At 40.9% G+C, this 16,044-nt stretch overlaps 1 protein-coding gene across 2 annotated transcripts in view; it reads left to right on the top strand.

Annotated features, from left to right (window-relative positions):
- The window catches only part of CERS6 (ceramide synthase 6), a 318,430-nt gene that overhangs the window by 91,837 nt on the left and 210,549 nt on the right, over positions 1-16,044 (top strand). For both annotated transcript variants that reach the window (XM_059167114.1, XM_059167115.1), the window contains exon 3: positions 5,045-5,175. In XM_059167114.1, coding sequence (XP_059023097.1) covers positions 5,045-5,175 — 131 coding nt within the window. The remainder of the gene's footprint in view (positions 1-5,044; positions 5,176-16,044) is intronic.

Genomic DNA, 16,044 nt, shown 5'->3' with positions numbered 1-16,044 from the left:
CATGACCTGAGCCGAAGGCAGATGCCTAACAACTGAGCCACCCAGGCACCCCCAAGAAAATTTTTCTAAAATAAATGGAGATTTATTTTAATATGTTAATGAATATGTAGTAGAAAATGGAAGTTTTAAAACAAGTTTTAATTACTGGACTTGAAAAATAAAAGAACGAATTCTTTGAGCAGTCAAGCAAAAAATCAAATCACTTATTTAAGAAAAACTATCACCATGACTTTGGTCTTCTTTATAGCAACACTTCCAACATTTTCAAGGAAAATGTGAACTAAGAATTTTATGTTTAGGCAAATTGTTTTTATTCTGTAACAGTTAAAGGCAAACAGGTTTTGTTTTTAAAGATTTTATTTGGGAGCACAAGCAGGGGAGTGACAGGCAGAGGGAGAATCCGGCTGCCCACTGAGCAAGGAGCCCGACGCAGAATTTGATCCCAGGACCCTGGAATCATAACCTGAGCCAAAGGCAGACACTTAACTGACTGAGCTACCCAGGCTTCCTAGACAAACAGATTTGAACATGCAAAAATTTGGGGGAATTGTTCTCATGAGTCCTTTTGAAGAAACTATTATAATCATTTATTTTAGCCAATGAAGAGGTTACTAGAGTGTTGTTAAGGTTTGAAAATATCTAAAGTGTTAAATGTGAGGGTTAGGATGACAAGACAGAATGTAAACATTATATGCTCTCACACTGTAGGAGTGATACAACTAACAGTATTTGAGATGAGGAGGGGGAAAAAGGCGGGAGGTAGAATAAATTCACTAATTGCGTAGTCTCTAATAGCTGGGAGTCAAAGCAAATCAGTTTAAGCAGCCAAATCAAGTAATAGAAGTATAAGCATATTTAACAATACAAGAGTAAACTGTGAAAGAGATAAAAATTATTGTCTAATGTTGGGTGGGAGGGGAGAGGAAATTTGCTAATTTTAAATATTGCTCATATAGAATTATTGATTGAAAACAGAAGAAGATATTACAATTATGGGTAACACCTAGAACAAAAATTACTTACAAAAAGGAAGTAAAATAAAACCATATTTGGTTTGCCAAGATTAAAAGTTTTTTTTAATCCAAACAACATAACAATTAATTTGACAGAACTATAAAGAAACTTATCAGTTATATCAATATATGTAAATAGGTCCACTCATCTAATAAAAACTAATTTAGGTTTGGGTCACGTAGCTGATAAGAGATACCTGATAAGAAAAAGTAATTACAAATATTGAAAATAAAAGTATGAGTAATAGTATATAGACAAATACAAATAATAAAGTAGGATTTTTATTTTTACATAGAAGTGGAATTCAGGCTAGAAAGGATTAAGTGAAAAGAAGAATTGGCTTTTTCTTGCCAAAGGATACAATTCATAATAATGATGAAGTGGTTATGACTAATATGCATTGTCAGTGTATCCATATACTCAAAAAAAGAATGAAAGAAGAAATAATTTAATAGCAAGACATTTTAATTTACCTCTGGGTCATGAAAGATTAAGTGAAAAAAATGTAAAACAGAAGATAGAAATTCTAAGAGGCATAATTAATGAGGAAGATTTAAGTGGTACATTTAGAACCCTGTATTCTGAATATAAAGACCATACTTCCTTTTGAAATATCTTTTAAACACTTACAAAAATAACCTTTATTATATATATACAACTGTAATAAATTTTAAAAATAAGTACAACTTGGGACGCCTCGGTGGCTGCGATTGAGTCCTGCATCAGTCTCCTTGCTCTGTGGGGAGACTGCTTCTCCCTCTGCCTGTGGCTCCCCCTGCTTGTGCTTGCATGCTCTCTCTGACAAACAAACAAATAAATAAATAATCTTTAAAAAAATAAAAATAGGCATGACTTAGTAATACTAGAATTCAGAAAACAGAAAATTCCTTGCTTTCTTAATCAACTCTTGGATAAAAATAGAAATTCAGAATATTTGGTAACAGAGGGGATGAAGACATCACTCATCTGTACTGTACCAAAGCAGTACTCAGATGAAAACTCAAATTTCAACACTTACTTAAACATTAGAAAAAGAACCACAAAACAAATCAAGGCAAGCAGAAGGCAGAACTTAGCAATAAATGCAGAAATTGTGTTAGCAAAGCTATAGAATTGAAAATCAATTCAAAAGTAGTTTTATCTGTAGAAAGTTAGCTAACACAATTTTAAAAAGCACAAATTTACAACATAAGAATTAACATAATAATCAACAATTGCAGAAATGGAGGAAAATAAAAAGGATGTATTTTTATTAATATGACAAAGAAAATATAAAAACTTGGGTAAAATGGAAATTATTCTAGGAAAATATAACTTACCAACTCTGTGTGTGTGTGTGTGTGTGTGTATGTGTGTATATTTGTGAATTTGCTGAGTCCCTACTATATTTTAGATGAAAAAGACACTAAAAATTTCCTTTTTATTTATAGAGCTTACATTCTAGTTACATGTTATTATCTAACTGCCTATTTGAAAAAGTAAAGGAATCAAGTGAAAAGTTACCACAAACACCACCAGAAAAGATACTATCCCTAGGAATAAATGTAACAAGGATGTGCAAGGGATGTGAAGAAAATTTTCAAACTGTTGAAGGATGCAAAAGACAAATTGGGTAAAGATGCCAGTTGTTCCTATGTTAATTTCTTGAACATTTGGAATAGGGAAGGCTCTTCTTATTATGACCCCATATTCAGAAGTTATAACAGAAGAAACTGATAAATTCAAACATGCTTTTTAAAAACTTCAAATAAAAAACAAGCAGAAAACCCCATGACGAATTCTAAAACACAAAGACCTTGGTACAAAATACGCAACCTATGTTATAGACACAGATTTAACTGCACTAACTAATAAATGAAGAAATCTACAAATCAATAAAATACCTACAGATCAAGAAAAAAATGTGCAATAGATACAAAAAGATTGTTCATAAAAAAGAAGCATAAATGGTTTTTCTTGTTTCATAAAAAGAGGAAATCAAGTTAAAAATATACTGAGACATGACTTTATATCAGACTGGAAAAAAAAGTTGAGAAATCGGATACTGTACTCTTTTGGCGAGGCATTGGGAAATGTTGTGGGTACTCTTGCTTGTGAAAGTATAAATTGGGAAAATTATTAGTGAGGGTAACTTTTCAATATCTAAAGCAGTTGCAAATGCTTAGGTGTTTGATCTCCAATATTTGCTTCTAGGAATTTATCTCAGTGTATGCCTGTCTAATGACCTATGACAAGATGATTAATTACAACATTGTTTGTAGTAGTGGAAGTCTAGAAGCACCTTAAACATCTACTAACAAGAGAGTGGATAAGTAAATTATAGCATATCCCGACAGTTCCACAAAAGAAAGAGGGCATTCTTTGTTTTGATACGGAAATGTTCCAAGATACATTGTAAAGTAAAAAACCCAAAGTTCAGAAAGATACATCTAGTATGCAGCCATTTGTGTGACAAAGAGAGATGTGAGAGTACACATTCAAATTTACTTATATTTGCATAAAATAACTCTGAAAAAGGAATTGATTTAATAACTGGTTAGCTAGTAGGAAGGGGGAGAACAGTAGGAATAAAATGGGAAGGTGAAACTTTGCGTAGTTGTTAACTGGTGAACCATGTGAATGTTTGACCTGTTCAATAAGCTGAGAAAACAAATTGAAATTAAAAGTTGATTCCTGTAGGAACATGGTATAGCCAAGGTATGTAGCAGGATGTGAATTTTTTGTCTTCACTGTTTTAATTAAAATAGACCTACAAGGAAGTGTAGATGGTATCATGAGTACTGACAGCAAAAACATGTCAAAGTACACACCTCCCTGAAAGCTGGCAAAGGACTCGCTCAGACCGAAGCCCAGCACATTTTATAACCTCCGTCATAATACCGGAGGCCACTTGCGGTATTCCCTGTGTCTCGGACATCTTGAATTGCTTGAGATGCTTTGAAAAGGCCTCATAGGTACATCCTACCTTTGTAACTTGAGGGTGCTCCGCCTGCCTCCTTTATCCCATTTTTGGTGATTTCCTCTGGTCAGTAACATGGCATTTATAGTAAAGGAAGGCTAGGACAAATAAAGGAATGGACCTCACTCCGCTGAGTTTTGTTGTGCGGCAGGACACGTTCACATAATTGCGGGCAGGGTGGTCTTTAAGCTCGCCAAGAGAGGGGAGAGAGGTAAGAAAGGGGAGAAACGAGTGTTTAGGGAGTCTTAGACATGTTGTTTACATTTGGTCATCACCACAGTCCTGTTTAGGTGGATAAACAACCCTGACAGGGGAGGGAACCAAGGCTGAGAGGCGATTAGAGTAAGCGGTTGAACCTGGCTGTCGCCTCCTGATGCCATAGAAATGAGTGGGAGACAGACTGGTCTCCTCCGATGGCGAGCCAGAAAGAGGGTCTCTTCCCTGTTCGCCAAGTTGGTGTCTTCAAGTGATGCGCAGTTGATGGGAAGGTCTGATGGGGATCTGGTCAAAAGGAAGGACCAAGACGAGGGATAGAAGGGAATGTGTGAGCCGCAAAACAGAGAGAAGAGGAGGACAGGGAAGACAGGTTTTGTGGGAGAACTGGTGCCTTAGGCTGAAGTGAGGTCTGTTGAGATTACTCCGCTTTTTTGTCTGCCCTACGTTACCTGGAGGAGTGATCATTGGGTTTAGCATTTTTTTCTTCCTGAGAAAGTGAAACCTTTGAATGATGCCTCTTTGCAAACTCATCCTAACCTAACTCCTTTCCTTGAAGGCTGAGGGCGCTGACTCAGCCAGTTGCCTGTTTCACTGCATCTCTGTGCTGATAAGAAGTGCCAGCGTTAGAGCGAGATTCATGTGTTTCAGTGTTGTTTCCTAATGAGTAACGTTTTTTAATCCTCAGTGGTTATTTATGTCTGCACTACTAATGGAAGGTCTAGGTCCTCAGTAGTAAATACAGAAAATTTCAGTAGCAGGTAGTAAATTGGCGGGGGGTGGGGATCTCAATTGAGACAAGGGCAGATGCGTTTATAGTGAAGATGAAAATGATCTTGCTGGTGCCTTGTTTCACAGCATCCTGATGAAAAGAGATTGGAAGGCCTCTCCAAGCAGCTGGACTGGGATGTTCGCAGCATTCAACGCTGGTTTCGACAGAGATGCAACCAGGAGAAGCCAAGCACGCTGAGGAAGTTCTGTGAAAGCATGTGAGTTGCTGTTTTCCTTTTTGAAAGAAAAACCCAAGTACTCTTCCCATCCCTGAGGTTAAAAATAGAGGCTTCCTGCAGGCTCCAGAAGCCCCTAAAAAGGATGCCACCTGGTGGAAAAAGAGTCCACCCCAAAAATGGAGGAAGAGTAGTTTGTAAGAATTTGTGATTTCCACTTTGGCCTCAGTAAATGAAGTTCACTTTCTCGTGGAGTTCCTATGCAGTCGGCGGATAACAGGGACCTGCCGGGGTGTTTTCAGGCAGCCATCTCTGACACAGAACGCTAGAGGTCATTACTGTAACAGTTGCCATTTTAAGAGAGGGGACTTTGTCAAGATGTTCTTTCCACTGGTGAAAGCTGAGATGTTAGATGTATTATCAGAGAGTTGGGACGATGTCCCACATTCCTGGAGATTTAAGAAATAACTCTATTATATTCCTTCGGTGAGTGTCATGAAGCATTGCTTTAAGGTGGGGGATGGAATGAAGTTCTCTTCCATTTCTGAAATGTGAACTTTATGGTGTATCAATTATATATCAATAAAGCAGTTAAGAATAATAAAGGACTCTCCAAGAACTAGCACCGTGCTGTTTTGAAATAGTGACACTCAATACACTTACCTACGGGAAAGATAGAGAAAGAAATACTGAAGCACTGAGCACATTTCTAACAAAGGGAAGATACTGGGCCTTGAGCTCATTGGTCCGTTTGGTTTCCATCCTTTGGGATATGACGGTGCCTTTGTCCAACAGGTCTGTCCTTCGGGAGCTTTTTCCTGACCCCTGGTCTTTGGAACAATAGTGCTGTCCTCGATTGCTCCCTTTGTCGCAGGTTCTTGCTGTTTGGGGTTGGAGGTGCCTTTTCAGCTTTAGCTTTCAATTATGCTGGAAAAGTATTTTAGCAATTGCAGCCTAAAACTTAGAGGGGAAACCTGGAGTTCTGGGAGAAATGAATTAGAGACTGAATAATATCCTAAATTCCTAGGGCTGGATAAACATGGGGAGCGTAAACAGGATCTTTAGGAGGTCAGAATATTTATAAAACCTGGAAAAACAACCCAGTAGATAAAATCTGCAAAGCCCTTCCTATAATTGAACGCCGTGGCAGCTTATGGAAGAAGGATTTATGCATCTGGGCTCCAGATCAAAAGGTAGAATTGCTTCCTGGCCTTGTCCCACCATACATGCCGAGGGCCTGGGCTCCGTTGGGCTGCGGCTCTGAGCAGGGGTGAAGCTGGGTCTGGGTGCAGGAACCACATGCTGAAACTCATGTGCCATCTTCCTTTCCTCCAGCTGACTTCTTTGGTAGCTCAGTGCAAGTTCTTTTAGATTATACTGAGTCCACACCAGTTTCCTTACCAGTGTGTATAAGAATTCATCACTACATCTTGTTAAAATGCAGATTCTCTTATCAGTCTGGGATGGCAAATGCAGTTGCATTTTTCACAAGTTCCCAGGTGATGCCACTGGTCCATGAACCACACTTCAAACAGCAGGACTCCACACTAGACCAGAATCTATGTCTTCTCCCCGAATTCTCCCTGAATCTGCATAGTTATAACCAGTTAAAAATATTTCTAAATGATTGCTAAAGACATAGCAAGTGAAGGCACAATGGGGGAAGGGGGAGAGGTGGTACTGAAAGTATCAATTATGATCTTTTTCCTCAAGAAGTTTATTATAATAGTGTCCAAGAGCTATGACAAATACCTGAGTATATGTATATCAGTGGTATTACAAAACAAATAGGTGTGTGTGCTACACAATTGGTATGGACAGTCATTAACTAACGATGAGAGGAGAAAGTTCAGCTGTGGGCTAGGGCGCGTGGCAGGGCTGCTGGGACTAGCACTGAGATGGTACTGGTGGCCTTGGACTTCTCTGTTGCAGAGGACCATGCCGATCGATGAACTTTCTTTGGAACCCCTCTTCTTCCTTAACCTCTGGAGTCCCACCAGATTCTCCTGCCTCCCCAAGGCCTCCTGTTTGCATTGGTTATTCTGCATTTTCCCATTTTCTCGACTGGGCTTCTTCTCTACATTCAGTCTTCAACCTCTTATTTTCCCCACTCTCCCTTCCATCCTCTGTGCAGAAGTTATTTCCTCTTGCCGGGTTCTTCCAAAGTCAAGGGTCCAATGAAGAGGTTTCTTCTGAGGCATGGCTCTGCTTTCTCCCAACTGGCAACTCTGACTTGCTTCCCCTTCTGACTTCCCTTCTCCTATTGTTTGCATGCCTCCATTCTGTTTCATGCCGGAAACTCAAACCAGTCATTGACCGAGCTCCATTAGTTCTTTGTAAAGCCACTGCCATGGCCCAGATCTTAATCACTCTCATAGCTCTCCTTATTGTTTATCTCACACTCATAGATTTCTTTCTACAGAGAAATTCCTGAAATGCTGCTATCTTCATCCTTCATCCTATGATTTTTCTGCAACTATAGGAGAAATTATTAGGCTCCTTAGCCTCTTAGCTAGACTCTAGCCTTTATGTGTTTGGTATCAGTCACCCAAAAGACCCTTTCCTTCCAAAAGGTGGTCTTTTCACTGTCCATACTTTGTTCACCCCTGCCCTGGTTTTGCTGTTTTCCTGGCCTGTATACCCATATCCTTTGCCTTGCCTATCTATCCCCTACCCATTCTTCAAACCCCAGGCCCTCTCAGAAATGTGGCATGACTGTTGAGTGTCTGGAACGAACACTACTTCTTTTGAATTTTTAGAGTCCTCATTGTAAGTACGGGTAATTTAATATGGAATCACATGCTTTCTCATGTGGTTATTTAACTTTTCTTAACTTGTCCATATATTTTTACCTTAATTACATAATACTTGCTCCTTTAGGGCACAAGAACCACATCTTGTTTTTCTTGCATTCTTCGCCTTTCCCACCACATATATCCTGCTGAATAAATATTGGTTAAATGACTGTAAGTTACAGTGGCATTATCTTGGAAGGATTTGCTGATCTAAGTTGGCACGCTGCCTCCCCAAATGAAGAGTGCCTATTATACACTGACTTAGCCTAAGATTTGTCTAGGAAAATTATCAAACTATGGAAAGCTCCAATATTACAAAGAAAGAAATCCAGAGGAAGGAATGGGATGGCAAAGGGGAGCATTTAGATAATGTCACAAGGAATAAGGCAGAATTATATTGGTCATTGTAGGTGTGTTTGTGTGTTTTAATTATTTGCTCATCAGTATAAAAAAATGATCTAGAATAGTTGTTCCCAACCAGGGTCGCACTGTGTAATCACCTGGTGAGCTTTTGAAAATGCACACATGCGGCCCTACCCTGGGTTGTCTGAGTCAGCGTAGTAACCCAGGTGAGGTTTGGACATGGACGTCTTGAAAGAAATGCGCTTAGTACTTATGACAAACATTCATGGTTAAGAAGCACTAATCTCTGAAAAGAGAGGACTGCTGTTCAGAGATGCTAAAAATCACATTAGCGAGCAAGACCACGCAGATATGGGACTTGAAGGTCTAGGGCCCAACTGTACAGTTTCTGTCATTTCTCTGTTCTATCTAAATCACTATTTTAGAAAATAGAGTGTCTTCAGGGGAATTGTGTTCCATCTTTCAGCGTATGGAATGGCAGCAAGATGCATGCCAAACAGTGCTTGTAACCATCTGCTGGCATGTCCAACTTTTGGCACACCCATTTCGTGCAGATGAACTGAGTAGAAGTTGTTCAACAAGTAATGTGTTGAAACATTGACATGCTTTTCTCCCCCCTTCATGCTTGATGTCAGTCATTCCCAGCTGTGTTCGTTTGGATGAATTTTCTTCCAGAAGCATTTAAATCTTTATTGGCAACCGAAAGGGAGATTTTCAAGAGGGAATAAAGAATTTATAAAAATGAGGTACCCTGTGATACATTTTTCAGAGGAGCTGTTTCTACATGGGAGCCGTGGAACTGGGGGAACCATGCTTTGATGCTACTGAAGCTCTGCCTCCCCACCTCCAACAGTTGCATCAGGATAATAGGAAAGTAAATAATATCTGCAGTAAAAAAATATCCGCAGGATGAAACAGGAAGGGGCAGAGATAAATGTTCAGAATAAATGGCTTCCTTCTCATTTGTACCCTACCTGCGTTCATCATTTTAAAATATTGTACTGTGCATTTAATAGCATCTGCCTGGGAGTGAAAGTTATATATGGCTTTCGCTTAGGCAGTCTCCACCTGACTGGACAGATAAATCTCCCACACGATAACCTGAAGATATAGGCCAAGGAATATTACACTTTACAGATTAGCACTAATTTATGTGGATCGGCATTTGCTCATATGGAACCTTGTTGTAGGATGAGGACCCAAGATTGTCTTTCCATTAGGAATTTCAATTTAGAGTTGAGACTGATTAAAACTACTTGCAAATGCTACCAGATTTGGATGCTTCTGTTCAGTGGCAGCAGACTGACCAAAATCTGGGCACCTTTTGAAATTGTGACTTTGTTTCTTCAAAGAAGCCCTGTGATCCTAATTGGTGATTCACTGAACTAAGGATAACTTAGCAGAGAGAAATGAGAAATGAGTGGTTTAACGCATTGTCCTCATACTGCCACTCATTCACTGTTTTATTATTTGGTAGATTTTTACTTGGTCAAATCAGCAATGCTGTCTTGTAACCTCAATAAGAAAGTGGAGCCTAATAATTGAGGGGGAAAAGAACAGGGCTGCATGGGCAACAAGCTAAGTCTCATATCCCTTTATTTCAGATCAGCCTTTGACCTGAACAAATGCATGGTGAATATATTCAACAAGTTGTCATTACCCAGGCACCTGTTTGCCAGAGAACTATTTGTAAATTGCTGTAGAATCTTCCGTATGTTCCACACTGGCGAAGGACACAGTTTTGCCAAAGAGAAACTTCAGTTTTGATTATTTCCACCATCAGATCACAGCGTGAACATTATTTACCACCAAAGTTTCCCTGAAGACAGATGCAATGTTTGAAGGAGTGAATAAGAAAGTATTATCTTCTAGATAAATGGTATCTTCATATTTTTAAGTACTGGGATACATGATCAGCAATGAGTTCATGCTGATCATGAATCTGGAAAAAACTTAATCATAGAATTGGAATACAACCTTTTAGGTTTTTTAAAATTAATTGATTAATTTTCTTAGAGAGTGAGAGATCAAAAGAGCAGGAGCGATGGGAGAGGCAGAGGTAGAGGAAGAGAGAATCTCTAGCAGTCTCCCTGCTGAGCACAGATTCCCACATGGGGCTGGATCCCAGGACCCCGAGATCATGAACTGAGCCAAAATCGAGTCACCCAGGTGCCCCCACCTCTTAGTTCTTGAAGAGCACAAGGTTGAGTTGGTTTTCTGCTATTGTCATGATAGTGGTCGTTTCTCATTAATTCAGAATAGCCCTTAGACCAATGAACAGCATCTTGTCATCCAAAGTACATAGTTACAGGCCAACTTACTGTTCAGATTTGATTGAATCAGTGAATGTCTTAGTGTTCGAGTTTATTCTTGACTATTTTATTTTATTATTTTTTTTAAGATTTTATTTATTATTTGACAAAGAGCGGGAACACAGCAGGGGGAGTGGGAGAGGGAAAAACAGGCCTCCCTCTGAGCAGGAAGCGGGATGTAGGAGCTCCATTCCAGAATCCTGGGATAGGGACCTGAGCTGAAGCCAGAGGCTTAATGACTGAGCCACCCAGGCGCCCCCTATCCTTAACTATTTAAAATGGTTTTAAACCTGTCAATTGTATTCAGGCCAGTTTTAACTCTGGAGCAGAGGTCAGCAAATGTTTCCTGTCAATGGCCATAAAGTAAATACTTTAGGCCACAGGAACCTTGTCACAGTTACAACTGCTGTTATAGCACTTAGACAGCCATAGACCAAGCAAATGTATGTGGCTATGTTCCAACAAAACTTTATTAATAGATACTGAAATTTGAATTTATCATTTTCGTATGTCATGAAGCATTCTTTAAATTTTTTTCAACCATTTAAAAATTTAAAAGCTATTTTTAACTCATGGGTTGTACAAAAACAGATGGCAGGCTGGATTTGGCAAGCGGGCTATAGTTTGCTAAACCCTGCTTTGGGATTACAGTACTCTTAGCAGTTCTTTCAGAGTTTTAGGAAAGAGAATGTGGTCTTACAGCACACGCCACAGTCATCCATTGCACAGAGTGTTGCCATATAATAGAAGCATTGGAACGGTTCTGTAATCAGTATGCCCATCTCTACTATTAGTGGTTGCATTTAACTCAATCAGGCCCTCTTTGAGGTTGTTAGTATTCTCAAGATAGTATTACTTCCCCTACAAAAATTCTGAAGATTGATGAACAGTGTTATAGACAGTCTGCTCTTTTGCCTTGGGTAAGCTTTTGAAACCTTTTCCCTCTTTCTACTGCAGACGTACTGTCTGTGGCATGTGAACTCAGGTTTTCCATTTAGATCAAGCAATCAAGCCTCTCTCAGTTCTTGATGGCAAGGCCTCCCATTCATGGGTACTGGCTAATTAAAGAAAGCAGATTTTTGCTAAAAATATCAGAGAGGCCAAACTTGGGTCAAGCTGGCTGCATATGAGGTCCTGCTAGTCAGTTTTCTTTAAATCCTACATTGGTCAAGGCTCTGTAGATAATTTTTTCCAAGAATTTTATTCAACATGGAGTTGGATGGAGATGAAAAGAACAGAGGAAATAGGGGATAATTGAATTTATTAGGCCTCATGTTCTTATTTCAGTCTTATCTCCCATTTTTGAATCTATATGCCATTTCTTGTTGTTTAATCTTTTTTTTCTTTTTTTAAAGATTTTATTTATTTATCAGAGGGAGAGATGGGGAGAGAGCGAGCACAGGCAGACAGAATGGCAGGCAGAGGCAGAGGGAGAAGCAGGCTCCCTGCCGAGCAAGGAGCCCGATGCGGGACTCAATCCCAGGACGCTGGGATCATGACCTGAGCTGAAGGCAGCTGCTTAACCAACTGAGCCACCCAGGCGTCCCTTGTTTAATCTATTTTAAAAGTTATTTCTCATTTCATTTTATTTTATTTTAAAAATTGTATTCATTTATTTGACAGAGAGAGACAGAGAGAGAGGGAACACAAGCAGGGGGAGTGGGAGATAGAGAAGCAGGCTTCCTACTGAGCAGGGAGCCGGATGTTGGGCTCGATCCCAGGACCCTGGCATCATGACCTGAGTCGAAGGCAGATGCTTAATGACTGAGCCACCCAGGTGCCCCAAGTTATTTCTGATTTTAGAACAAAATCATGAAAATCATTACAACCATCTTTGATTATAGAGGATGTGTAAAGGCGCACATTATGTTCCTAAAGTTTGGGGAAAAAAACACTCCACGGCCTACCACCCAGAAGTACTTTAGCTTTTCCTACTTATTAGGATTATGTTTTATACATGTGCCTGCACAAATTTACATAGATGCTGTGTATCTAAGTTTGGTGCCTGCCCTCCTTGAAATTTCTTTATGGAATCTGCTATATAAGAAAGCTATAGGAACATTATGTTTTATGCTTTACCTTTAGGATCTGTGAGTCATGATTCCCTTTGTATAGTCAGTTGTGCTATAACATGACATACACAATCCTAAAAATCCTAAAAATGGCCGCACTGTGCAAAATTGTACAACACCACGGTATAACACAAGGCTTAGGAGAAAAATGAGTCATGGCACAACACTCAAAAACTTCATCAGGGGCATTAAAAATCAGATGGAGACCTAATAGAAACAGCACAGTGTTATACATGGTAAGTAGTTAAGAAATGCATAAAGACTATAATAAATATGGTATTTTACCTTGAAAAAGACCTGAAGTTTGCTTGGAAGCTGGTGCTGGTGTGTTGGGCTAGCTGCTATAACAAAATACAACATACTGGGCACCTTGCCAAACAGAAGTTTCTCTCTCGTAGCGCTAGAGGCTGGCAGCCCAAGGTCAAAGTGTCTGAGGGTTGGTTTCTCCTGAGGCTTCATTCCTTGGCTTGCATATATGGCGGCCTTCTCTCTGTGTTCTCACAGGGTCTTTCCTCTGTGCGTGTTTATCCCTGGTGTCCCTTCCTCTTCTTATAAGGACACCAGTCATTTTGGAATAGGACCCTACTCTTATAAACTCATTTAACCTGAATTACCTCCAAAAGGCCGTATTTTCAAATATAGTTACGTCAGGGGTTAGAGCTTCAACTTGAGAACAAGCCAAAGGTCAGCCCATAGGGGCATTGGGAGAGTTAGTTACAGCTGCTGAGTTTCTGTGATGCAGTCGAAGGGGGATCTGAAATTTTTTTTTTAAGATTTTATTTATTTTATTTTGTCAGAGAGAGAGAGAGAGAGACAGTGCGAGTGAGCACAGGCAGACAGAGCGGCAGGCAGAGGCAGAGGGAGAAGCAGGCTTCCTGCCAAGCTAGGAGCCTGATGTGGGACTCTATCCCAGGACACTGGGATCATGACCTGAGCCAAAGGCAGCCGCTTAACCAACTGAGCCACCCAGGCGTCCCAGGGGATCTGAAATTTGAGAGAAGACTTTGATAGCAGGTGGATGTGTCCCATAACATGTAAACTGAGGTCACATGGAATGTTTGAGGGGGGTTTGTATGTGTGTGTGTGCAGGTGTGTGTTTTTTGTATTTCCTACAAAATGGCTCAGGTCAACTTAGCACATTTCTATGTTCATCCAGTGTTTCTGGCAAGTGAAATCGTGCATAAGCCAATATAAAATTTGTGCTGTGCTCACCTAACAGTGCAGGATACTCGTTGTTTCACAACCAGCCTTGTACGGCGGGACTGACTACATAGGGTAGTGGTGGAGGGGGGTGAGCTCTGGAGCCCAGGCAGTCTGAGTTCTAGCCTTCCCTCTCAGAAGAGTTTGTGGGATATTTGAGAGAGCTGTTTGGCCTCCCTAAGCCTCAGTTTCTTTATCTGTAAAATGGGCCTATTGGTAGTGCCCACCCCGTAGGGCTTTTGGGAAGACCTTATGTGTTAACACATGAAATGCTTAGAAAGGTTTCTCATGCAGAAGGGGGTCGTAAATTCGAGCTACCATCAATACCACCACATTGTCTATTGTTAGGCAAGTTGGTGTCACAGGAGCAGAAACAAATAGCTGGTCGTCTGTCATAACCATGGGATGGGAGAACTGTCGGCATGTTCCCTGGTAGAGGCAGCTGTGGTGTGTGTTGTTCTGGGAGGAGGCCTTCAAGAAGATGCACAGAGAACAGGTTCTTAATTTAGAACGAAGCTCTTTTCTTCTGTGGAACTCCAAGGAGGCAGCATCACGTGGATTCGCAGGCCTGTCAGCTTGGGCTTTACCTCCACACACGAAAAGGAGGCAGAATCCATGCGAGTTCAGAACGGCAGACCTTTGGCTTGCTGCTGTGGAGCGACGTGACAGAAGTGGATGAGAAAAGGTGTCCTACTTCAGCAGGGATGGATGCCCACTGTGCCGCTAGAAGCCAGAGCTTTTGAAGCACCGCATGAGAAATGTCAGAACACACAGTGAATATCTTTGAACCACAGAGATTTAAAATCTGCCCAGGTGATTCTGAGGAAGACACAGCTTGCCTCTCCCAGTGGGGAGAAAGGAACAAAGCCTGGAGCATAGCGGGGCTGGCCTGAGTGGAGCCACCTCTGCGAGGGCCAGGATGGTCCCACCAGCCTGAGGAGGTTGCCATGGCTTCTGGGGATAAGAGTTTGCGACTAAATGTTATACTTTTTGGTTACCTACCAGGTGAAGGGACCACAGAGGCAATTGATCGAGAACAGATTTGAGGTTGGGAATCAAATATGCCGGGTTCATGTCCAGACGCAAGCTCTTAGTTAGTGAACAATTGTTAGTGAACAATTTAACTTTGCTAGGTCCCAGGTGCCTCTTCTGTAAAGGAGAAATAACTCCTATTTATCGGGTCATTCTGGAGATTAAATGAGAGGGTATAGGTATAATGTGCATCTCTTAGTGCCCGTTTCCCTTTCAACTGGGTTTGCAAAGTTGAATAAGCAACTGTTTCTTTCTTTTTTTAAAATTTTATTTATTTATTTGACACAGAGGAAGAAAGCACATAAACAGGGGGAGCGGCAGGCAGCGGGAGAGGGCAAAGCAGGTTCCCCACTGAGCAGGGGTCCCCACACGGGGCTTGATCCCAGGACCCCAAGATCACAACCTGCTCCGAAGACAGATGCTTGACCGACTGAGCCACCCAGGTGCCCCGAGGAAGCAATAGTTTCTGAGCAATAGATTCTGCATATTAGTAAAGTTGTTAGTACTTCAGGAAATATCACCTGTAAGTGATAAGGTTCTTTTCTAGAGCCTTCCCGTTGTTGCCTCACCTGTGGGGTGTTCTGGGTCTTGTATCGTAATATGCCATCAGGAGAACCATATTTTAGATTGTTTGAGATGGAAGCACATCGTTGCTCCCTCTAGGGAATCCAGTCGGCTTCGCCCTCTCTTTTTGTTCTTTTACCCCGTCTCTGCTTCTCTCCCTCCCACCTCCTGCTGTTACAAGGGCAGGTGCCTTCTGCTTCCTCCTGGCTAGTCACCCTTCGGTGATTAGCTGGTGAGGGCCACAGCCCTTTTCAAAGAGTGGACAGGAGGCTTAATGGAATACTCAGCTATTAATAATTGGACTATAATTATCTTAAAACTTGATACATTGCACATGACTCCTGATATTTGAATATAGCACCTACTAATACAGGAGTGAAGGTGTTTGTGTGTAAGATGGGGGTAGACACTGGACAAAGCAATGGGAGGCCCAGCTGTTCCCCTGCTAAGTTCCCAGGGCTTTAGGGGAAGCAGGTTTTAGAGAGTTACATGTAGACTGTCCCAAATCTAAATTCATAAATGAGCCCTCTATGAGATTGGAAACTTAGCTAAGCAATTAAGGCCAATTACTTT

The sequence above is a fragment of the Mustela lutreola genome, chromosome 3 (assembly GCF_030435805.1).
Source record: "Mustela lutreola isolate mMusLut2 chromosome 3, mMusLut2.pri, whole genome shotgun sequence".
NCBI lineage: Eukaryota > Metazoa > Chordata > Mammalia > Carnivora > Mustelidae > Mustela > Mustela lutreola.
Note: the sequence above shows the minus strand (reverse complement) of the source record. Positions and strands in the feature narration are given on the sequence as shown.